General features: G+C 46.9%; 1 protein-coding gene across 2 annotated transcripts in view; it reads left to right on the top strand.

Moving 5' to 3' along the window:
• The window catches only part of SLC4A5 (solute carrier family 4 member 5), a 125,904-nt gene that overhangs the window by 92,894 nt on the left and 7,871 nt on the right, over positions 1-25,139 (top strand). For both annotated transcript variants that reach the window (XM_043918414.1, XM_043918415.1), the window contains exons 12-22: positions 335-523; positions 2,177-2,351; positions 4,352-4,485; positions 5,206-5,477; positions 9,733-9,791; positions 10,633-10,833; positions 13,268-13,381; positions 14,923-15,084; positions 15,891-16,069; positions 17,322-17,394; positions 25,018-25,086. In XM_043918414.1, coding sequence (XP_043774349.1) covers positions 335-523; positions 2,177-2,351; positions 4,352-4,485; positions 5,206-5,477; positions 9,733-9,791; positions 10,633-10,833; positions 13,268-13,381; positions 14,923-15,084; positions 15,891-16,069; positions 17,322-17,394; positions 25,018-25,086 — 1,627 coding nt within the window. The remainder of the gene's footprint in view (positions 1-334; positions 524-2,176; positions 2,352-4,351; positions 4,486-5,205; positions 5,478-9,732; positions 9,792-10,632; positions 10,834-13,267; positions 13,382-14,922; positions 15,085-15,890; positions 16,070-17,321; positions 17,395-25,017; positions 25,087-25,139) is intronic.

The following is a 25,139-nucleotide window of genomic DNA, read 5'->3' as shown; positions in this document are numbered from 1 at the left end:
GTGGTGCAGAGGGAGCTTACAGTCTGTTCCTTTCTGATTTGGGTTTGAAAAAAAGACGTCAGCACACATGGGTTTATACTTTTTTTTCCTCCAGTTTTATTTCTTAAAAAAAAAAAAAAATCAGAAGCAAATATGCTGAATGTGAACATCTGTAAAACCTGGGTGACCTGTGATGGGGTATTGCTGGATCCTTTTATGTCTTTTTCTCTGTATTTTAAGATATTTGGTGATTGTAGCTGAAGAGGTTAAGGGCGTGATGAGGCCAGTCCTGGAGGTGCTGAGCTCTTCCCAGGATTGGGAGCCCTACTGCCCACTGCCCCCCTTCTCCTTCCAGGAAGTCCGTGTTCTCCATGACTGAATTAGGCCAGATGAACGGCTCTGTGGCCGGAGGCGGCGGGGGAGCTGCTGGAGGCGGCGCTGCAGGCAGCGGAGGCGGAGGCGGGACCGGTGGAGGGAGCAGCGCGGATGATGGAGAGATGCCAACCGTGCATGAAATCGGGGAAGAACTGATCTGGACAGGAAGGTGCCCACTCCAGGCCTGACGGCCACTCCAGCTGTCTTATTAGATTTCTCCGCTCCTTTTAGGAATCTTCTCCTCTGTCTGCAGCACCCACTCCAGGCCTTGGAGTCTGACCACTGCACGCTTTTCCTCCCTCACCTGCAAAGCTCCTCCTGGATCCGACAGGAAAGGGGAAGCGCGCAGAAAGTGAAGGAACCCAGACTTTTCTTAGAACACCTTCTGTTACCTGTATTCGTCTTCTAGGGCTGCAGAAACAAATATCACAGACTAGGTGACTTAAACAATAGAAATTTATTCTCTCAAAGTTCTAGCATCTGGAAGTTCCAAATCAAGGTGTCAGCAGGGCCAGGCTCCCTCTGAGATTCTGGGCAGACTCCTTCCTTGCCTCTCCCTCACTTCTGGTGGGGGCCAGCAGTCATTGTGGCTTCTTGCCATGCATCCTGCTTGTGTCCTCGCATGGTGTTCTGCCTGTGTTTCTGTCTTCATATAGCATTTTCCTCTTCTTGTGAAGTTACCAGTCATATTGGATTAGGATCCCCATAATGACTTCATCTTAACTTGATTTCATGTGCAAAGACTCTGTTTCCAAATGAGGTCACATTTACAGATTAGAATTTTGATACATTTTTTGGGGACACAATTCAGTCCATAACAGTACCTTTTGAATTTTTAACCTTATGTTACCTAGTCAAAAAACTTGTTTTAAAAGAAAACTATAGATTTTCCTGGCTTGTTTGGGTTTCTTTGCCAGCTTTTAGAATAACTTGGGTTGATCTGAATTTAGGAAAGGACAGAATCAGTCCTGCAAAGCTATGACTTTGAGAAGGGGGTTACGTTTTATATGCCTTTGGCTCTCTGCCAGCCAGTGTTTCCCAACTTTACCCACTCCCTATCCCCATCCTCACCCAGGGGACATTTGGCAATTTCAGAGACATTTTTTGTTTGTCCCAATTGGAGGGGAGAAGATACTGTTATCTAGCAGATAGAGATTATCTAGCAGATAGAGACCAAGGATGCTGCTCAATGTCCTCTGATGCATAGGACTGCCTTCCCCGCTAACAAAGGATTATCTAGTCTAAAATGTCAGTAGATCCAAGTTTGAAAAGCCCTGCTGTATGCTAAACCCTGCTCATTGTGTTTGGAGCTTTGGAGAATAGCGTCCCCAATAAACACTCTCCCTAAACCTTACATTTCCCATGTGTTTGTTCCACAAAGTAAATAAAACAGTTGTAAGGTTCAGAATCTGCCCTTGATGAATCAGCTATAAACCAAGATCTCTCCATCTCCTAACGCTGGACGCACGTTTACCAAGCACAGGAACCCTGCAGATAATCAGGGACAAAAGGAGGATAGCCATCTTTGGACCCCAGGATTTTCATTCCCTGTGGAATGTTAGGTCTGCCCCCAAGACATGATCCCATAAGGCCTTCCCTCTCCCACTCAGGCTGTCTGATCACCCTTCCCAGTGGAGATGGTGGGTCTAAGGAGAGAATTCTTCCCTGGTGTGAAATGTTCTGGTGAAAAGATCCTTTCCCCCATCCACCCCTAGTCAAGTTCCCTTCCTTGCCACAGGCCCTGCAGGCTCCTGGGAATAGCCCTGCCCCTACGCTGGTGTTTGTAGTGAGAAAGCAAAATCTTTGGGCCTGTTTTGAGCAGGTTCTTCGGTGGCCTGTGTCTCGATGTCAAGAGGAAGCTGCCCTGGTTCCCAAGTGACTTCTACGATGGCTTCCACATTCAGTCCATCTCTGCCATCCTATTCATCTACCTCGGCTGCATTACCAACGCGATCACCTTTGGTGGGCTTCTGGGAGATGCCACTGACAACTATCAGGTGTGTGTCAGTTGGAGACGTGAGTGCAAATCTCAGAAAAATCTGTTGCCACAAGATGGTGGTAAGGAGCTACAAGCCATAATCCCAGAACCAAGGCAAGGATTCCGTCTACCATTCAGGGTCAGTCATCACCTTTCGCAACCCTTTACACTTAAAAAAAAAAAAAGTAATAACAAGCTGATATAACTAAAAAATCTAGAGCTAAATCATATTACTAAAGACCAAATTTAAAGATGATGTAAATAGATCAAATGTTTAAGGGGAAATCATCTGCTTTGGTATTTGATATCTTTCCCACCAATGCTTGAATGAATTTAGTCATCATAATTAATTGAGTTGCTAATTGTGACCTTCTTCCCATACTTTTTAAAAAACATAACCTTAAATTCTTAGCTTGAAGTTAAGATATTTTTAGAAATGTCTATCATGACAATAAGACAGGTCTCCCTGGGGAAAACAGCTTAACAGCGACACTAGCCTGAGACCCAGACAAGGGCCTTCTCTAATGGGGACCTTCAGGATAGCACCCCTGGAAAGCTCAGAGCACCAAGGTGAAGACCCATTTTCCTAGATAAATTGAAATGAGTGCCTATCTCCAGCCCACACCACTCTCCTGAGCAGCAGGTTCAATATCCAACTGCCTCCTGGGCATTTCCATATTGCTGCCCCTTGGGATTCCCCAACTCACAGGGCCAACATTGCATCTATTGTCTTCCCTCTAGACCTGTTGCTACCCCAGCCAATGAGCAAGACCATGGTTGACCCAGATAGTCACACATCATCCTTGACTCATAAATCCCAGGGTTCCCCAGTAGTCCTCATGACATGGTCCTACTTGCCTCTCAAGCCACATCTCCCAGTTATTCCCCTTCTCAGATTTCTGGCCTCGCTCATCTGCATTGTTTTCAATGAATCCCGATCATCTTTCAGGTTTTCAAAGCCAGGCTCCCGTTCAGCTCCAGCCTCTGTACACTCTGTTCCCTTTTCCCAGACCACACTCTTTCTCATCACTCCACTTACCCTATGCTCCTGGTCTATTCTTGGCTCAATTTTGGGGTCTCAGCTTCAGTGTATCTACCTCTTGGGAGGCTTTCCTGACCACCCTTCACTCCTACTGTGTACTCCTGTGACACCCTTATCTTATCCCAGCTTATCACATTCCTTGGCAGTGGTTCTTAATAAGAGATGATTTTGACCCCTAGGAGACATTGGGTAACATCTAGAGACAATTTGAGTTATTATAACTGGGAGGTGAGGTGCTACTGTGATGCTAATAAACATCCTACAATGCACAGGGCAGCCCCCCACAACAAAGAATGATCTAGCCTGAAATGTAAGTAGTGCTGAAGTTGAGAAACTCTTCTATGTGGAAATTGCCTAGTTACTTGTCTGTATCTCCCACTAGAATGAAGATGTATTTTCTTGTTTGCTCATGGGTCCTCAATACCTAGCACAATGACTGAGGCATAGTTGGCCCTTAATGGGTTTTGAATGAATCAGTGATCTGATCTCTAAAAGCATCTACTAGATCTTTGAATGTAAAAATGATTGGGTAGATGAATGGGCTATCCTCTGGGAGTAAAACAGGCGTGGGATACAAGCACAACCATTGGCAGCCCTGTTTTTGAGGCCCTGCTGCTGCTGCTAAGTCACTTCAGTCGTGTCCGACTCTGTGAGACCCCATAGACGGCAGCCCACCAGGCTCCTCTGTCCCTGGGATTCTCCAGGCAATAATACTGGAGTGGGTTGCCATTTCCTTCTCCATTTGAGGCCCTAGCATGCCAAAAGGAAGTCATATGGGACCTAGAATTAGGGAGAGTGACGCTGGCAACTGTGGGAGGTTGTGGAGTCAGAGATGGGGAGAGAATTTGAGGAGGAGAGGCCCCAGGACAAAGGACAAGCACTGTGGCCTGAGCCCTTGCCAAGATAACTGGGTTCTCGCTTGTTGGAGAGGCCCCTTCTCATGCCTCTATTGAGCCTCACACTCCTTGTGCCCCCAGGGAGTGATGGAGAGTTTCCTGGGCACTGCCATGGCTGGCTCCTTGTTCTGCCTCTTCTCGGGACAGCCTCTCATCATACTCAGCAGCACGGGACCCATCCTCATCTTTGAGAAGCTCCTCTTTGACTTCAGCAAGTAGGTGCCCTTCAGCCCTCCCCCTCCCCCCCTCACTGCCCCCCCAACCGCCCCCCTATCTGCTCCTCACTTGCAGCAGTTATGCGGGGGTTGGGGTAGGGGAGGAGCCCAGAGGGGGAGATGGGGTGGGAAGGTACCAAAACTGTCTTTACCTGTAGGAGGTGCTGCGAGGTGGTCCATCCTGACTCCCCTCCGCTTCCTGCCTTAAAGCCATTTTAGTGCATATTAGCAAAATGCATAGGGAGAAATCCAGGCAAGACAAGAAGAGAGCATTCACACCACTAGCAGAGTGAGCAATTATGACTTGAAAGCCAATGCAGTGTATAAAAAGTTTCAGGCTGGAGGTTGGAAGGCTATACCCTGACTCAGACAGCTGTGGGCTCAGTTGCTGCACCTACAACCTGAGCCCATTTCTAAGGCCTGCTCCAGATCGGTCATTATAAAATTCCCTGTTTTCATTCACTCTGGCTGTTTGTTACCAAATGTTTCAGAACGGAAGTGTGTGAGCACCTTTCTGCCACCCCATGAGATCCTTGCCCCAGAATTCTCAAAGACCAGACAACCCCACCCAGGACATGCCCTCGTTCCCAGTCCTCTTGTAGTTCCCAGGAGGGTGTCTGTGCCCCAGGAGGAGCAGATGAGCCCCCCAGGGTGGGTCTGGGGAGCTGAGCACAGCCAAGAGCCCTCGGCTGGAGGTCTTCGTTTCCCTCTGCCTTCCAGAGGCAATGGCCTGGACTACATGGAGTTCCGCCTCTGGATTGGCCTGCACTCAGCCGTCCAGTGCCTTATCCTGGTGGCCACAGATGCCAGCTTCGTCATCAAGTATATCACCCGCTTCACTGAGGAGGGTTTCTCCACCCTCATCAGCTTCATCTTCATCTACGACGCCATCAAGAAGATGATTGGTACCTTCAAGTACTACCCCATCAATGTGAACTTTAAGCCTGACTCTATCACCACCTACAAATGCGAATGCGTCGCCCCTGACACAGGTGACCGGTAACCCCAGAGGTGCCCTGGGCCCTCACCCACCACCCACTCCCCCCACAACATCCAGGCCCTTCTGCCCCCTGTTTCTCTACTCAAATGCAGGAGAGTGAGGCAGCTTGGGAGGGGCAGTTCAGCCAAGGGCTTTCTGTCCCAAGGGAACAAGTACAGAGGCTTAAACCAGTTTTTGGAAGGAATCCAAGGGGACAAGAGCTCTAATGAGGGTCAAAATCCCAGAACCCAGGGTTATAATCAGGAGGGAGCAGTGAAAGTGATACCCCAGGAGAGGAAGGAGGCATGCTTGGCCTCAGCATGGGGTGATGTGCAGGCTACATCTGTCAGGAGTGCTGCTCAGGGGTTCCTGCATCAGGCCAGAAGCAGACTTGATGGGACCTCAAGTCCCTGCCAGTTACATGAGTGCATGACATCATGAGCTCTCCCTGACGCATCACTGCCAGTGTTTACAGCCGAAGGATGAACATCCCTGCAGATGGTGACATGTGCAGGGTAGAGGGCCAGTCAGGGTGAGGAGAGCCTGGTAACCATGTCACTGAAGAATGATTGGAGAACCTGGGGTTAACCAGATCTTAGAACAGTATGAGAGAAGGACTGTCATGTCACAGAGGGGCCAGATTCACCCTGTGTAACTATAAGATGCAGAAGGAAGGCTGAGGTTTAACAAAAGCTCCAGGAAGCCAAATGCTGGCTGAATTCAAAGTATAAGTTACAGTGGTGGGAGCCACCACCCTGAGAGGTATACGGGTCCCCTCGGGTGGTAGCAGACTACTTGGACACTACCTGGATATCCATCTGCCAAAGGTCTCTTAGAAAGGATCCCTGCTCTGGGTGGGAGGCTAAATCAACCAATTTGTCAATCTGATAATACTCGGTGCCATTCCTGTGAAGTTCCTTTCTGACCAAAGAAGTATCATCTGTAGTGTTAGGACTTTCCGTTCGTGAACCACTGGCCTCCTTCATAGTCGTAATCATGCCCCTAGGAGTCCTCACTGGGATGCACCCAGAGTGCCCAGGATGCTGTAACAGCAGAGGCTAGAGGGACATCCACGTGTCTCCTAGCACCACCAGGCTGGACTCACAGAGCAAACTGAGGTCCAGAGACACCCAAGGTCACACCAGTTTCTTAGCTGTAGAAGAGAGGGTATCAGTGCTGGCCCTGCTGGTCTCATGGGATGCTTGTGAGGTTTTCATATCTATACTCAGACTGGGTTGGAATTGCACATAAGTAGACACTGTGTTGTTCAGCACCTTAATACATATGATTGATTAAAAATAATTGATCATAAGTCAACCAAAATATTTGTTGCATAATTACCATGCACTCTACTTTAGACTAGGCCTTATAAAGTTTTCTGACCTCAGAGAATGTGGTTTTGGTTGTATGCTCTCACCCTCTGTCACTGCATTGAATTTGTAAAATGTCTAGACCTATTTTTTTCTTTTTTTTTTCTCTATCACTAATTTTGAGGTATTTCATTAAAATCCAGCAGTAGGTGAAGCTGTCCTTCACCCTGAGCCAGGGCATGCTGCTTGCTCAGGAGACTGAGGAGATCCCACCTGCTGGCTCTTGTCATCATACCCTAGAGTATATCCTGCCTCTGTGGGCCAACCCCCACTGGGTCACTTTCATTTTCTGCTCACACCCTTTGAACTACAGGTCCGTCGCATTAAATACACATGTTCCCACAAACATGGCTTTTAGAACCACACAGGCTTGATTTCTTTCAGAAATGGTCCAAATTCTGAGGTCATATGGACATTCTGGGAATCATCTATCCACAGGAGAAACCAAATATAGGGGTTCCCTAGGAACAGGGGATGTAAGCATGAAAGGACATATAAGGTAGGATTTGGGAACCATTATCGAATCCACCTAACACCAAATAGCATCTGGTCTGACCTGGCCCAGGCCCCTAATGTCACTGCATTCTTTCGGGTCTTGCTATTGCCTTGGTTCTCAAAGTTGGTCCCTAGACACATCATGAGCACTATCTGGGAACTTGTTAGGAATGCGGATTCTCAGGCACCACCCCAGACCTGCTGAATCAGAAACTGGGGGGTAGAGCCAACTGTATATTAGCAAGCCTTCTGGGTGATTCTCATGCTTAAGTTTGAGAACCACAGCTCTACGAAACCAAATCATTATTAGCAACTAGTGCTAGTGAGATTAGGTTGTCAGTTTCTTCATGAAAAGTAAATGAATAGGAAACAGGACAAGTTAGTTTTGATTAGGAGAATATGAAAGGGAAGATTCTAGATGTTTAGCAGACTAGAGTGAGGGAGCTAACTAGGATGGTTTCTTTCCCAGTCCATGGGCCACTCATTTTCTAATAGTTCCATAACCCTAGTGTTACTGCAAAACCCAGTTTGACCATGGCACTCTCACTCTTTATCATAAGAGCTTATTTGGGGGCACTCTTTTTAATTTAATCTTGTTTCCATTGTAACTGATTTGTATTCTGTTTATGGATGCTGCATACACTGACTTGGCTGCTTTCAATCCCAAGTGAGTACCACTTTGTAAACACTAGAATTTAAAACTATTTGATAGCTGGAACTTTTCTGGGATTTTCCATGTTACAGTTCTTCCTTCATCTCCAAGTGGCTTTCAAATAAACCTTATATTGTTCTCAATTTCAAAGAATGATAAAGCCTAAGCAGAAGACATCAAAGGAAAACCTGGTCTGACAACTTGGGCAATAGAACGGCACTGCACTCCCCAGCTCAGATGTTAGCTGGGAGTCCTGTAGCATTTGTGCGTGTAGCCCTGAGTCAGCCTTCCTGCTCGCCTTCTCTGCTCCATTGTTAACTGTGCATCGTGTTCTTTTGGTCAGTAGTATGAGGAAAGGCAGCAGCTGTCCTTGATTTCTCTTCAGAATAATGTAACAAACCTCTGGGTTTGTAGAACTTCTCAAAATATTCTGCTATGGATCAAGACTGAATTCCTTAGCTTCTCCCAGCTGCAAATGCCCAAGTATGGGCCACATTAGAGGGTCCTTGATCACATCCACCCCATGACAGTTTATTGGAGGTTGCAGGATGCTTCAAGAATAGCCTCTTCTTCCCTTTGGGTTCCTAATCAGAGCCAGCAGGAGCCACATGGGGCTTGTGATGCATTTCAGGTCATTGCCAGCCAGCCAGCTGGGCCTCCTTCCTTCCTGCTCAAGTCAGCCACAGAGGAAGAGCTGAGTCAGCCTTCATTTGGAAGGCAAGGAGGCTCTGGCCCTTCCCCTTCACCCGTGCAGTGCAGGAGCAAGAGAGATGGCAACAAGCAGCCCTCCAAAGCTGCCTGTTAATAAATGGCCGCATCCCCCAGGGACGGGAGTTATAGTTCCTCTCAACTCATCTCATGGCCCCGGAAAGGAACCCTTCTCTGCTGCACTCACTCAGGGCACTGAGGCTGGGGATCCAGCCTGGACAAGGGATCCAGAGTGAGCGGCTGAGAGCAGCACCTCTGGGGTCCTGATTCTCCTTCTGGTCCTGGACCCAGCTTTAATTTTCCTCGGCAAGCACTTAAGGGGCAGATTAGGAAAGATATCAAACAAGTTCTTGCAGGCCCAGCTGACCTAAAAAACCAAAACAAAACACATATGGAGAGGGCAGGAGCGAAGGGAAGTGTAATTTGAAAGGGAGCAGAGCAGGAAAGGAAGCTCTCTGTCTAGAGTTGGGAGGTGTGTCGGCTTCAGCCAGCCTGTCTGGGATAGATAGTGGCTCCTTCAGGTAGGAGTTGTGTGACCTTGGGCAATGGGCAGGTTACTTAGCCTCTCTGGGCCTCAGTTACCTCATCTTTACAATGGGGAGATTTCTTGGGGATTTAGGAACTTAGCAAGATGATGTGTTTAAGTGTTTGGCATAATGCATGGCAAAGAGTAAGTTCTTTGAAGATGTTTTTTAAAGTCTAAGAGCAGAGACATTGGTCAGGTGAGTGGTAGGGTTTCATAAGGCACATTATTTACCCACTTGTGTTAGACTTTTGTCTTGGCGGCAGTTTTTAAAGCCAGCCCTTTGAAATCAGACAGGATCTGTCCTAACCTGATGCAGCTAATCTATCAGAACTGTGGCCTAGGGTCCCTCCCCGGGCAAAGTGAGAAGAGTGAAGAGGGGCAGCTACCCTCTCAATGAAAGCCAGTCTTTGGCCCTAAGGAACTGGAAGGAAATGTGAAAGGGTGGGGCCCAGGGTGGGGTGCAGGCTCCCCACCCAGCAGTCGATGACCCTTCCCTATGCCCTTTGCTCATCCACAGCGAATACAACCGTGTTCAATGCTTCAGCCACGCTGCCACCAAATACCAACACTTCTCTGGTAAGTCCTCTCCTCTTATTTCAGACATTTAAGGGATTTTGTCTGTAGGAGAACTGTGAATATCACATTGCCGAGGCGTGTGAACACAGGGTGGCATCATTCATTGGGGACCATCATTATATCAAACTACCACGCTTCTCTTAATACAAACATACATAATGGCTAGTGGCAAGCATCTGTTTAGTTCATTATGTGGATTCCTGAATACCTGCACATTGATTTTTCAAAATATAAATTTTTAAATAAATTACTCTCCTTTTATTATATGTAGAGACATGTATATGAACGTATGTACATGTACATACTTAGGAACATATATATATGAATATGTATAGGAATGTATATTATATACACATACATAATTGTTTTGTGTGCCCTGGATTTTAAGCATCTGGGACACCAAAGGTCAAGTGACTGAAGTGACTAAGTCTGACAAAGGTGGGGTGTGAGCCCCAGTTTGTGAAAGGGTGTTCAAAGAGGAGGGAAAGGGGGGATACATGTGAGACACTCCAGGAAGGCGGTGTGGACAGGACCCATGGTTGACTGGGATGGGAGCCAGACCTGCACTTTTCCTCCAAACACAGCAGTACCTCCTAGAACACAATGAAGAAGCACGTGTCAGCTTCTGACCTTCCCAGGGAGCCTCCTGCTTGTCGTTCCTTGCAACAGCCTGTCCCCAGAAGCATAGCTCTGTTTCTGGGCACCATCATGGGGCAGGAGAGCTGGGACCCCCCTTTGAGCATGGGAGGGGTGTGTGGGCTGCCTGGAAGCTGCAGGTGGGGGGACACAGCTGACCTGCCAGGAAGGCCCTGACTGTTTCTCTTCTGTCTTGGTCTCCAAGTACAATCCTCTTAACCTCACAGCGCTGGACTGGTCCCTGCTGAGCAAAAAGGAGTGTTTGAACTATGGTGGGCGCCTCCTTGGTAATTCCTGCCAGTTCATCCCAGACCTGGCACTCATGTCATTCATCCTTTTCTTCGGGACATACTCCATGACCCTGACCCTGAAGAAGTTCAAATTCAGCCGTTACTTCCCTACGAAGGTAACTTCACCCTGCAGTTAGAAGGGGGCCTCTCATCAGACAGTCCACGTGGCGGCCTCTGCTGAGTCCCTGAGAGGGTTCTGGTCCATGTGATGGGTCCACATCAGCTCTTGCTCAGTGATGTTTTTTTTTGTTAAGAGCACAGACTTTGTAGTCAGAGAGAACTGGGTTCCTTTGTTGTCAAGTCCTCATGACAACACTTGATATTATCAGACTTTTTTCTTTAGCCTAGTAGTATATTGTGGTTTTCTTCATTTTATTTCCCCAGCGACTAGTAAGTTGAAAATCTTTTCATGTGTTTATTGGCCATAAGACCATTGACTTTCTTCTTGTAAGAGACTATTTCAATTTCTCGCATATGTTCAATCGGATTGTCTTTTTTTTTCCAATTTGCAACTGTTTATACATTCTGGATAGAAACTTTTTTGTGATCATATATCTTCTCCTGCTCCATGACTGGCCTTGTTACTTTGCTAATGGGATCTCCTTTTTTTTTTTTCCGGCTGTGCCGAGTCTTCACGGCTGCACAGGGGCTTTCTGTAGCTGTGGTGAGCAGGGGCTAATCTCTAGTTGTGGTGCACAGGCTTCTCACTGTGGTGGTTGCTCTAATCGCGGAGCACGGGTTTAGTTGCTCGGCAGCATGTAGGATCTTCCTGTGTCCCCTGCATTGACAGGCAGACTCCCAACCACTGGACCACCAGGGAAGTTCCTTAATGGTATATTTTGATTAATGGAGATTCTTAGCTTCACTGTAATCAAATATATCAAATTTTTCCTCAAAGACAATATTGGATAGGAGACATTCCATCTTCTCAAAGCTTCATTGTTTTTCCTTTCATGTTAAATCTATAATCTTCCAGGATTGCTTTTGATGTTAAGTGTGAGAGAGTAGTTTTTATTTTGATAGCCAATTGCTCCAGCACTTTTTTTTTTTTTTAAGAGGCCCACTGATCTGCAGTGTCCCCCTTGGAAGTGAAAGTCGCTCAGTCGTGTCTGACTCTTTGCGGCCCCATGGACTGTAGTCCATGGAAATCTCCAGGCCAGAATACTGGAGTGGGTAGCCTTTCCCTTCTCCAGGAGACCTCCCCAACCTAGGGATGGAACCCAGGTCTCCTGCATTGCAGGAGGATTCTTTACCAGCTGAACCACAAGGGAAGCAGTGTGTCCCTTGCCATATACCAAATGTTCATATGTGATGGGATCTGTTTCTAAGTTTTTTTTATTCTGTTTCACTGATTTATTTTATGTCAATATCAATCTTCATTTCTAAGACTGATTAATACATATGTATATCTTACAGACCAAACTTTCCCTCTTTGTCCTTTTTTTTCCAATAATGCCTTGGCCTTTTGCATTTCCACATAAATTTTAGAGTCTTAAAGTTCGCCAAAATAAAAACTTGTTGGAATTTTGATAGAATGATGTTAACTCTAAATGTCAACTTGAGGAGAAATTCTGAGTCTTCTTATCCATGAATATGGTATGCTGTGCTGTGCTTAGCCACTTAGTCCTGTCTGACTCTTTGCACCCCCATGGACTATAGTCTGCCAGGCTCCTCTGTCCATGGGATTCTCCAGGCAAGCATACTGGAGTGGGTTGCCATGCCCTTCTCCAAGGGATCTTCCCAACCCAGGGATCAAACCCAGGTCTCCTGCACTGGCAGGGGGGGTTCTTTGCCAGCTGAGTTACCAGGGAAGCCCCCATGAATGTGATATGACTTGTCATTTATTAAGGTGTTTTTTTTCTCTTCATAGTGTTTTGTAAGTTTTGATCTTGAGGTCTTGCACATTTTTTATTAGATTTATTCTTAGGTTCTTCATTCTCTTTTACCTATTTACTCTTTCTAAAGAGTCTTTTATTTGGCCTTTACACAATACAACTTGAGTGAAAAACAGTGTACTTGCAATACAAATGGATTAAAACAAAGTCCTAGGACTTCCCTGGTGAACCAGTAGTTAAGACTTTGCCTTCCAAAGCAGGGGGTGCAAGTTTGATTCTTGGTTGGAGCTAAGATCCCACATGCCTTGTGGCCAAAAAACCAAAATGTAAAATAGAAGCAGTATTGTAACAAACTCAATGAAGACTTTTTAAAAAATCACTACCTTTTCTGCTGTCAAATTACTTACAAACCACCACATTGCCTCTTGAAATTCAGTGTTGCAGAGAAGAGTAAGAACATACCATTTCACAGCTGTCAGACTGGTAAAAACACAACGGTTTTAGAAAACCAAGTGTTGGAGACAAAAAGCAATGGGTGGGAGTGACACCAGGTTCATCCAGCTTAGAGAACAACTGGTACCCTCTGAGACAGACGAAGATGGGTGTTCTGACTCCGGAGCTCAAGCTGTCAGCAGCTCTCCTCTTTGCTGCTGGAGGATGATACCTGCCTGGAGTGGGCAGGAGCTTCTCTGATTTGCTCACCTCTCTTTTGCAGGTTCGCGCCCTAATAGCTGACTTTTCCATCATCTTCTCCATCCTGCTCTTCTGTGGAATTGATGCCTGTTTCGGCTTGGCAACCCCCAAGCTGCTGGTGCCCAGCGAAATTAAGGTTTGCTCTGGAACCCTGCTCTGGGCATTTTTTCTGCCTGCCCCCCAGCTGCAGATCTCTTCCCTTCTATGCTGATCAAGTTTTTAATGTACTCAGCCAAGAGACCACATCGGTTCCCTGTATATGCTTCACCCTTTCACTACACAGCCTGCTGGGGGCAGTCCTTGGAGGTGGTGGCTTGCAGATATGTCCATAATAAATTTCTGCTGTGTAGCCACAGGATAAAGTGAAGGTGCTGGAATCCACCCTTCAGTCAAGCTGAAGCCCCTTGATTTCCATTTATGGGTCTACAATTCCCTCATTCATGGTAGTCTATAACATGAGCCACTTGGGATCTGTTGAAAATGATCCTTTAAAACAGTGATCCTCGAGAGATCCCTAGTAGCTGAGTGGTTAGGATGCCGGGCTATCACTACCATGGCCCAGGATCAGTTCCTGGTCAGGGAAATGAGATCTTGCAAGTCGCAAGGTGAACAAAACAAACACAAACCAATGATCCTCCGCGTGTGATCTGAAAATCTGGGGGGTGTGGTTCAGCACTCTGCATTTTAACAAGTCCTCCAGGAACTTCCAGGGCCTGCTTAAGTCTCATAAATTTCCCATTAGTAGTGGTGGTTTAGTTGCTAAGTCATGTCAAACTCTTGTGACCCCATGGACTGTAGCCCACCAGGCTCCTCTGTCCATGGGATTTTCCAGGCAAGAATACTGGAGTGGGTTGCCATTTCCTTCTCCAGGGGATCTTCACAACCCAGGGATCGAACCTGGGTCTCCTATGCTCTAGGCGAATTCTTTACTGACTGAGCCATTAGTCCGGAGTTGGTGCTATTTGCTTGTAGCTCTGCTTGAGCCCTGCTGCCTCACAAGGAGCGCCATCCACCTAAACTGAGCTGGGAGGTAGAGGTTCCAGAACTGGCCTTCCCTACTTTTGAGGGCTTGATCTTTGCAACATTATTTCAGCTTTAACATCTCATAAAAACTCATGCTGGCCTTGAAATTTAAAGTATTTCTTTCTCTTAAATAAGCAGAAGATAAACTTCAGCCCAGCTCCTGCACAGATAATGCCTCGTTCTCAATATGCAAGTCCGAATTAATGTTTGGTGTTTTACAGACAACCCTATCACACTCCCCTGACAGATGACTCAGAGGAGAGGCAGAAAGTGTCAGGCAATGGCCCTCTCATTTTCATTTTTCTTGCTTTTAGGCCTCATTCCCACTTCTTGTTAGCATATTTTGCAATTAGTGACCACAAACTCTCTCCCAATGTCCTCTGACTCTCCACCACCCTCTTTCCCAAACAAGCCCAGGGCGACTGCATCAAATCATCTCCTTTGTTCTGTAGACAACCACATCCTTCCCAAGACCCCTGTGCCTCCTGGATCTCTTTAAAGATGCAGGTACCTAATGGCTTTAAGGAGAAAGAATGCACTTGAAAAGTACTCCAGGTGTGGGAAGAGCAGAGGTCTGGGAGAGTGGGCCACTGGGACAACAAGTGCTCCAGGACAAGGGAGAGAGGAAAGGGCCCTCTCCTTTGCTCTGTTCAGCCCACACGGCCTGACCGAGGCTGGTTCGTGGCCCCCTTTGGGAAGAACCCGTGGTGGGTGTACCTAGCGAGCATCCTGCCTGCCCTGCTGGTGACGATCCTGATCTTCATGGACCAGCAGATCACCGCCGTCATAGTCAACAGGAAGGAGAACAAGCTGAGGGTAAGCCTGGTGCTAGGAGGTAGGGGCACAGCCTCTTCCCACAGAGTCAGAAGGGATGAAGGAGGAGGTGTTGCTTCCTGCAAAATGTTGGGCCATTTGTGAAGCAAGTATGAGGAACTCCAGAAGACTGGAGTTCCTGGGTGGGCAGGGGGCATGTGACCTCCAGATGTGGATAAAGCCAGAAGGGCCAGAGGGAGGCTCCAAGGGCCAGGGCCAAACCCAGGGTGGGCCCCTGGGCATGGGCTCCTCGCTTCTCCCAAAGTGACTCTCCTCTGTTTCCCGACATTGAACTCAGAAGTCTGAACAGATGCTAACAAGGGGATTTTGATCCAGACCATAGACAGAGGAGCATTCTTCACCTTCCTGGCCCCTCCAACTCCTCTCCCTGCTTCTGGGTCTGAGGAGACTCCAGCTATCCTCTCCCCCATCCCAATCTGGACCACTCTAGGCCTGGGCTAGACATGCCCCATTTGGGGCATCTCATTAGGGAACTGTGGAGATGTTGCACTGCTGGGCAGAAGACCCTGCTTCCCAAGGACCCAAACCCAGGGCCTCCCTGAGCCTGAACACCTCTCTCCTCCCTGACCTGCATCAGTTCCCTGGTTCACCAAACTCTGGGGTTGGTAAGGCCTGATCACCCTAGGGTGGCAGTCCTTGCACAGTACTCTCCAGAAGGCTGAGGAGAGCCCTCAAAACATCGTCCACAAAACGGCTGCTTGGGAGAGTTCTGTCTCTCCCACCCCACCCCAACAGGTGGTTGGGAACAGGCTCCCTAGACAGCTTCCTCCCTCCCACTGCCTCTGCAGAAGGCGGCTGGCTACCATCTGGACCTCTTCTGGGTGGGCATCCTCATGGCTCTCTGCTCCTTCATGGGGCTCCCCTGGTACGTGGCTGCCACGGTCATCTCCATCGCCCACATCGACAGCCTCAAGATGGAGACAGAGACCAGCGCCCCTGGGGAGCAGCCCCAGTTCCTGGGGGTCAGGTAGGTGAAGGTCGGGCCTGCTCCACCTGAGCAGGAGTTTGGGTCAGTCTGGGGTGGGCAGTGGGTTTTTCTTACCATCGAGGTGTCTGGGTGAATAGGGCCCCTTCTCTAACAATCCCAGATCTACAGAGATAGGCGTGATAGCTCTGAAGGGAGGGAAGAGGAAGACAAAAGTTCAGGTGTAGTGGCATTTTTTTCTTAACAGATTCCCAGCAGCCCCTTTACACACTCTCACTTCTCGCCTATATAGGCCACTCAAGGGTTCCCACAGAGCACCTTCTGACCTGATTTTTGTCCCCTCTTTAAGACTCCCTGCCATGCCATCCCTCAAACCCCCCAATCAGGGTTCATGTCCTGCTCAATCTCATTCCTCCATAAAGCCTTTCCAGGACCACTTCTACCCTTGGGCTGTGGCCCATGGCCTGTCACTTCCGTTCCTTCCCTCGCCCCTCTGCTCATGCCCAAGTCAGGTCCCTGAGCTGTTTCAGGCAGGGAAGTGCATCTTCCACCCCTTAGGAGCCTTGGGGTGAGCCCGCATCAGACACTGAAGTTCTCATACATGACTGCCCTAAGAACTTCTGCCCATGGCCTGAGAATACCTGGACCACCCAGCAGACCCCAAGTGAGGTTTCTGGGGTCAGGGCAGTGTCCTCTCCTGGATCCCCAAGCCCCAGATGGCTGGGCCTGAGCAGTCTGCCCAAAAGCCCCAAGCTCCCTCCAGGCTTGTGCCTGGGTCTGAGCACTCCAAAAAACACACCTGCCCTCCAGCCCCCATACCTGTTCTGCCAGCAGCCTGGCCCCCTTCCCCTACATCCTCATCAGTCATGGCCCACAGACATGAGGTCTTATTACAGTTGAAAGGCAGGGATAATGAGCACTTCATCTCCCACTTCATCCTCACAACAACCCCTGAGGTGGGCGCCGTGAGGTGCATTCTCCCGATGCTGAAGACGTTTAGGGCCTTGCCTGATGCCACATGGCTAGTAAGTGGCAGAGCCAGGATTCAACCCAAGGTGGTCTGGCTCAAGCACCCCCTGAACAACCTCCTGAAGGCCCCTACAAATGCCCGCACCTCAGTCAGATTCACTCTCTACGCATGTGCTGGGCAGCTTGTCCTCAGGTCAGGGGTTTACTCTCTGGAGTGGGAGAGCAAGGCAGAGCCCAGGGCCTTGGACACAGCCTTCAAGTGCCCGCAGAAGGCTGGACTGTCACAGAGTGTCTGCCCACCCTGACCATGTGCTCTTCTCTCCAGGGAGCAGAGAGTGACTGGCATCATCGTCTTCATCCTGACAGGGACCTCTGTCTTCCTGGCTCCCATCCTGCAGGTGAGGCTCTGCACCCTCTGCCAGGGCCCTGTCCATCTGAGCAGTTACTGGCCTGACGCTTCAGAGCGGGGAACAGGCTCTCCACACGGCCCCTCATAGGCCAAAGATATCCCATCATCACTACTGTTTTCTGTGATATTGCATCCTTTACTATCTCTGTTCCCAGGACTTCCCTGGTGGCTCAGACGGTAAAGCGTCTGCCTATAATGTGGGAGACCTGGGTTCGATCCCTGGGTCAGGAAGATCCCCTGGAGAAGGGAATGACAACCCACTCCAGTACTCTTGCCTGGAAAATCCCATGGAAAGAGGAGCCCGGTAGGCTATGGTCCATGGGGTCGCAAAGAGTCGGACACGACTGAGCGACTTCGCTTTTACTATCATCACCAGGCCATCCTCATTGCTCTTTCTTACCCCTCCCAGGGTCCAGCCTCACCTTTCTGGAGGACACTTCCCTCAGAAAGTTCTGCCAAGTTCTATCCGTGCTTAAATCAGTAGCTTCTCAAGTTGGTTTTTCCCATTTTGCGGCTTTTGGCCTCCTTGTTCACATGTTTTCTGAAGTTTAAAACTTACGGGGGAGGCTTCTGTCACTGCTCTTGGGGCCTGTTTTCTGCTCCTCTGTCTAGCATGTCTTGGACACATAAGTGACTTCTTCCTCATACTATAGCTTCAAATAGTCCCTTTAGATCAGCTGGAAGAGGTGATAGCGATGGGGAGTATATCTGGAACATTTATGTCCCAGAATGGCTCATTCAGGGGTGAGCTTGTGGGAAAAAAAAAGACTAAAGAACCGTGATGTTAATTGATTTATGATGGAAAAAGTTTCTGGCTTGAGAACTGGTGCTGAACACAACCGAACAGTGTTAAGGCTGAGTAATTTTTTTAAGGGATGTTTCCATTTTGCAGGAAACAGATTACATACAACGGGGGAGAGAGGGACGTTTTGTTAATTTAAAAGAGTATTTTAAATGGTCAGGGAGTATTTGCTTTTACAGAGAGGCTTCCAAAGAACCATTGTGCCTGTCGATCCCAACACTGTCTAACAGCTGAGTGTGTGTGTCAAAAAAGCTCCAACAGGCACTTTAGGAGCCAAAAGTTCCTACAAACACGGCAGATGCAGTGTCTGCCTCCCTGTGAGAGGCCTGCTGCCCCGCTGTTGAGTGTTCAGCTATTGACTCATTTCTCACAAGCTCTTGTTTGTATCTGAATGGAACATAAAGCAATTAGAAAATCCCACTCATTTCCCTCCTTTCGTTCCATTTGCATTTTAATCTGCTATCTTACGGACACGTTATATTGTGAGTATAAATCCTCTAGGGTTTTGTCCTCATGTTTGCTGTGGGCTGTGCTCAGTCACTCGGTTGTGTCTGACTCTGTGACCCCATGGACTGCAGCCGCCAGGCTCCTCTGCCCGTGGGGATTCTCCAGGCAAGAATGCTGGAGTGGGTTGCCGTGCCCTCCTCCAGGGGATCTTCCCCACCCAGGGATCAAACAAACCCAAGTCTCCCACATGCAGGCGGATTCTTTACAGTCTGAGCCACCAGGGAAGTCTGAATTTTAGTACATTTTTGTTTTTGCACTAATATTGTCTATCTTCTTAACATAAATATCAACAGCATGCCCAGGGAACATACTTAAAGTAACTGGGATGAAAATAGTTCTGTGCATAAGATACACTATTGCCAAAGCCTTTGATGGTCATACTTTAAACGATGTGTAGCCTCATTGCTCGTTCTTTGGTAAAATATAGTTTTCTATTGTAAGCAGTAATGGAAACTCCTTTCTGCTGCAATTTTCCACACAAAAAGCTTGTGAGCTGTATTTCTTTATTAATTTATGCATCTTATAAAAACAAATGAGGGGACTTCCCTGGTCGTCCAATGGCTAAGACTCTGGGCTCCCAATGCAGGGGGCCCAGATTCAATCCTTGGTCAGGGAACTAGATCCCACACATGCTGCAACTAAGACCCAGCACAAATAAATAAATATTTTTTAAAATGAGGAACATTCCATTGTGTGTGTGTATATATATATATATATATATATATATATATATATATATATATATATATATACACAACAAAATTTCTGTATCCATTCATCTGTCAGTGGACATCCAGGCTGTGTCCCTGTCCTAGCTCTTGCCAAAAGTGCTGCAACAAACATTGGGGTACACGCTTCTCTCGGTTACGGTTTCCTCAGGGTATATGCCCAGTGGTGGGATTGCTGGGTCATATGGTAGTTCTTTTCCTAGTTTTTTAAGGACCCTCCATACTGCTCTCCATAGTGGCTCTCTCTGTTTATATTCCCACCAGCAGTGCAAGAGGATTCTCTCTTCTCCACATCCTCTCCAGCATTTATTGTTTGTGGTACATATATACAATGTATATTACTCAGCTTTAAAAAAAAGAATGCATTTGTCAGTCCTAATAAGGTGGATGAACCTAGAGCCTATTGTACAGAGTGAGGTCAGAAAGAGAAACACAAACATTGTATATTAACGCGTGTGTATGGAATCTAGAAAGATGGCACTGATGAACCTGTCTGCAGGGCAGCAGTGGAGATGCGGACACAGAGAACAGACCTGTGGACAGTGTGGGAGGGAGAGAGTGGGACGAATTGAGAGGGTAGCAGGAAAACGTGTGCATTACCATGTGTGGAACAGCCAGCCAGTCGGAATTTGCTGTGTGACACAGGAAGCTCAACCCAGTGCTCGTGCCAGCCTAGAGGAGCGGGGTGGGGTGGGGGGTGGGAGGCGGGGGGGAGGGTCACGCGGGAGGCGACGTATGTGTGCCTGTAGCTAATTCACGCTGATAAACGGCAGAAGCCAGCACAGTATTGTAAAGCAAACATCTTGCAATAAAAAAAATTTTAATAAATAAAATTTCAGCCCTGGGGGCGGGAAAAATGAGAAAATTCCCTGGCAGTCCAATGGTTAGGACTCACATTTTCGTTGCTGTGGCCTGGGTTCGATCCCTGGTTGGAGAGCTAAGATCTCACAAGCCATGCAGTGCAGCAGAAAGAAGAGAAAAACAGGCTCTATAAACAGGGTAAGATGCCATCTACGGGAAAATGTCCATTATTGCTTTAGCTGTCATGAAAATGGTTTTGGGGGGTTTATTATAGCTCCAAATGCTCTGATACTGTTGTTGCATTCTATCACAAAAGGATTTGAAAAATCTCACTGCCATTCTTTTACAATGAGTGCAAATATATAATCATTTTATTTAACCATTTTATTTAATCTTTTGACACATTTTATAACAGGAAAGACATCTAAAGTCTTATTGACCATAAGATTTAAGATTTCTGATTTAATTATATCAAGGTATATATCAAGGATTTCAAAATTGTTAGATGATTAAAGCATCATCACTAGTTTGTTGTTGTTTAGTCGCTAAGTTGTGTCCAACTCTTGTGATCCCAAGGACTGTAGCCTCCCAGGCTCCTCTATCCACGGGATTTCCCAGGCAAGAATATTGGAGTGGGTTGCCATTTCCTTCTCCAGGGCATCTTCCTCTCTCAGGGATCAAACCCACGTCTCTTGCAATGCAGGCAGACTCTTTACCACTGAGTCGCCAGGGAAGCCACTAGTAGACACCAGTATTAAACATGAGATTGATTTTAGGGAGATATTTGGTATAGTCAGTTCAAGAAAAATACAATTTTAAACCAGATTTAAGTTACTAGATATAACCCCAGAATTTATTTCCAATCAAGAAAATTTTCCATGAAGCTTAAGTTTTTGCATCTCTAAGTTTTCCTAGTTCTATCAACATAGGCAAGTACTAGACTCATTGAGAACTTACACTAGAGAACTATCTACCCAAGACCATGCTTTAGTTGAAAATTTTAATTTTTATTTTGGCTACAAAAGCCAAAAGGGAAGATGCTGCAAATTTAGAGGGTGCAAGTTAGATCCTAGTTATTAGTGTTTTTATTGTTATTACTATTTCTATATCATTTATTAACTTCACCTATTTCAGTACCAATTCCTCCAGTAGAGTTCTGTTCCAGGACTTCTCAAACTTTCATGTGTATTAAAAATCATCTGGAAATTTTGTTAAATGAAGATACTGACTCAATAGCTATGTGGGGGGCCCCAAATTCTGCATTTTAAACAAACTCACCAATGGTACCAAATCATGCTGGTCCAAAGATCACACTTTGAGCAGCAAGGAACAAATCCACCTCCTACCCATCTCTCTGAATCAATGAACGGTTAGACTGACATTAGACACAGTGATGTTTATTAGAGGATCAGTGATAATCTTCAGTCTTTCCATTACCAGTTTGCAAATATTTGGTTATCTTGCCAAACAAGGGCACTGGGGCATAAAGTGGCTGTGTATCTGATGGGCAGCATAAATGTCTTACATACTCAGTTCTGCAGATTCTCAGTTCATTCCAAGCCCCAAAGGGTTTTTCTTGTTTTACTTTTTTGTTTGCAACTCACCACAGCTTGTCAGGATTGTGAATTTCTGCATGCTGCCTCAGAGGAACTCCTGATCATATCAGAAGCTTCCCCTTTGGTCCCCATATTGTCCTCACGGTCTCAACCTCAAATTATATAGGAAGGCCTTATGTTTGTAGGACTGTGATGCTTGTTCTTTGCTTTAGCAAGTGGTATAAAGCTGACATTAGAGGCACCTTTTTGCCACTATACTCTGTCATTAATATTTGAGAAGAGCTCCTCCCTGGAGATCCAAGAAAGATTTGCACCAACTAATCTAGAATTCTAGATCACAGCCCCATCACTGGTCAGAGTGTAATGTCACAGGCCTTTAGGATTTTCTGAGAAAGCTCTTTCAGCCTGTAAATGACAAGATGTTGTTCAATTGCTAAGTGGTGTTTGACTCTTTGCAATCCCATGGACTGCAGAACACCAGGCTTCCCTGCCCTTCACTATCTCCTAGAGTTTGCTCAATTTCATGTTCATTGAGTCAGTGATGCTATCTTACCATCTCATCCTCTGCCACCCTCTTCTCTTTTTGCCTTCAATCTTTCCCAGCATTCAGGAAAGCATCTTTTCTAATGAGTCAGTTCTTTGCACCAGGTAGCCAAAGTATTGGAGCTTCAGCTTCAGCATCAGTCCTTCCAATGAATATTCAGGATTGATTTCCCTTAGGATTGACTGGTTGGATCTGCTTACAGTCCAACAGACTCTCAAGAGTCTTCTCCAGCACCACAATTCAAAAGCATCAGTTCTTTGGTGCTCAGCCTTATTTATGGTCCAACTCTCACATCTGTACATGACTACTGGAAGAAACCATGTTTGACTACATGGACCTTTCTTAGCAAAGTGATGGAGAAGGCAATGGCACCCCACTCCAGTACTCTTGCCTGGAAAATCCCATGGATGGAGGAGCCTGGTAGGCTGCTATGCATGGGGTCGCTAAGAGTCAGACACAACTGAGCGACTTTGCTTTCACTTTTCACTTTCATGCATTGGAGAAGGAAATGGCAACCCACTCCAGTGTTCTTGCCTGGAGAATCCCAGGGATGGGGGTGCCTGGTGGACTGCCATCTATGGGGTCACACAGAGTCAGACACGACTGAAGTGACTTAGCAGCGGCAGCAGCAGCAGCAGCAAAGTGATGTCTTTGCTTTTTAATATGCAAATGACAAGACTAGAGACAATTCCCCAGGCTTGATAATGAGGTGATGATAATCAGTTACTGGTAACTGCAAACTAAGTCAGTCCACTTCTTCTGTTTGATGTGGTTTTCACACTCATTAGAGCGAAACAGAAGTTTTAAGCCATATTAAATTTGTGTCAGACTTCCCTGGTGGTCCAGTGGTTAAGAATCTCCCTGCCAATACAGGGGACATGGGTTCGATCTCCGGTCCCAGGAAGATTCCACAAGCAGCAGGGCAACCAAGCCCATGTGCCACAACTATTGACCATGTGCTTTACAATAAGAGAAGCCACTGCAGTGAGAAGCCTGCAGACTGCAACCAGAGAGTAGCCTCCACTGTCCTCAACCACACGCAGCAGCTAAGACCCAGTGCAGCCAAAAATAAATAAATTTTAAAAGATTTGTGTTGTTACAGATTACAGCTTAATCTTTTATGTAAGATTTCATCTCTGTCTTAATTGCTCCCCGACTTTGAGGCTGATTAGGCCAGATTTTTTTCAGACTATTTTCCATTATCAGTTATTACAAAATATTGAATATTGTTCCCTGTGTTGTACTGTAGATCCTTGTTGTTTATCTGTTGTATATACAGTAGTGTGTATCTGTTAATCCCATACTCTTAATTTATTCCTCCCTCTCCCTTTCCCCTCTGGTATCCGTAAGTTTCTTTTCTTTGTCTGTGAGCCTATTTCTGTTTTATACAAAGATTCCTTTGTATTATTTTTTAGATTCCACGTATAAATGATGTCATACAACATTTGTCTCTGTCTGACTTAGTATGATATTCTCTAGGTTCATCCATGTGCAAATGGCAATATTTCATTTTTTATGGCTGTGTAATAGGATAGTATTTTATTGTATGTATGTATGATGTATACATATCTGTAGATATATAGAAATATACATACCACATTTATTAAACCAACTGTCTGTTGATGAGTTGAAATTTTTACCTTATTTAATAATAAGGCAAAAACCTCATAAATCATATACAAATGGAATGATGTCATGGACCCGTGTTTCCTTTAAGTTCAAATGTCATAGAGTAACGTTTATAGCATGTGGGTCCAAATCATGCTTTGTGTTTAAAAAATGAGCACACCCTAACTTATTTTAAATGAGAGGTTGTTGATTTGTTTGGATTGGCCAGCATTCTTAAATGGACTTCTGAAAGTTGGATACAGTACTTTCTGTTCTTGCAAGTGTTCAGCACAGTAGCCCTGGAAGGGAGCGGAGTGGCCTTGTGCAGGAAAGGGAGGGAGAAAAGAAAGAAAGACACAGCTGAGACAGTGGAGACGAACCTCAGAAGTCTTCTGAAGAGTCACAGTGCCCGCTGTAGACCAGCAGGAGTGATGTGATCCCATGTCTGAAAAAGTGAACGACCCGAGAGCATGATGGGAAGGACAGCTCCCCACGAAACCATCAGCAGCTGGCGGTCGCCCAGTGCGGTGACTTCACACACTCTGTTCTGCTTCTTTACCTGATTGTATATGTTGCATGAGTCTTGTTCCTCAGCAGGTACTCCCCACTAGTAGGCAAGCTCATCAAGGGTTGCCAGCCCCCTGCAAGCCAAGCAGTGCAGTTTAGGGGGGCCCTTAGCTGGGGCTGGAGGTGGGAAGGGCTGGCAGGAACAAACAGTCTGTAGAGATTTGCCATGTTCCAGAAGGTTAATCTTCAGCCGGACTACACACTTCCGTGGGGCATAAAGATGGGGGGAGGGGGAGGCTGGGCGAGCAGCTGTTCCCTGGGTTAGAGAAGGGCAGCAGGGCCCCAGGGACCATCTCCTCCCCCACGCACACTCTGGCTCCAGATGTGCTCAGAGACGCTTCTTTCCTCCCAAACTCCAGCTCCTTCAATGCTTGGGGAAAGCCGAGGCTGACCAGGCTGCCTCCGGGACTTGGCAGACACTGCCATCCTGAGCAGAAGGGCCAGCAGCCTGCTGTGGGTGCGGCCTAGTCCAGAGCTCTGCCTCCCACTCTCGTTTCAGTACATCCCTTTGCCGGTGCTCTATGGAGTCTTCCTCTACATGGGTGTGGCCTCCCTGAACGGAATCCAGGTAAAGACCCTTAGGCCCTCAGTTTACAGATGAAGATTCTGAGGTTCAGAACT

This window comes from Cervus elaphus, chromosome 11, assembly GCF_910594005.1.
Source record: "Cervus elaphus chromosome 11, mCerEla1.1, whole genome shotgun sequence".
Classification (NCBI taxonomy): Eukaryota; Metazoa; Chordata; class Mammalia; order Artiodactyla; family Cervidae; genus Cervus; species Cervus elaphus.
This window is presented reverse-complemented; position numbering and strand designations above follow the sequence as displayed.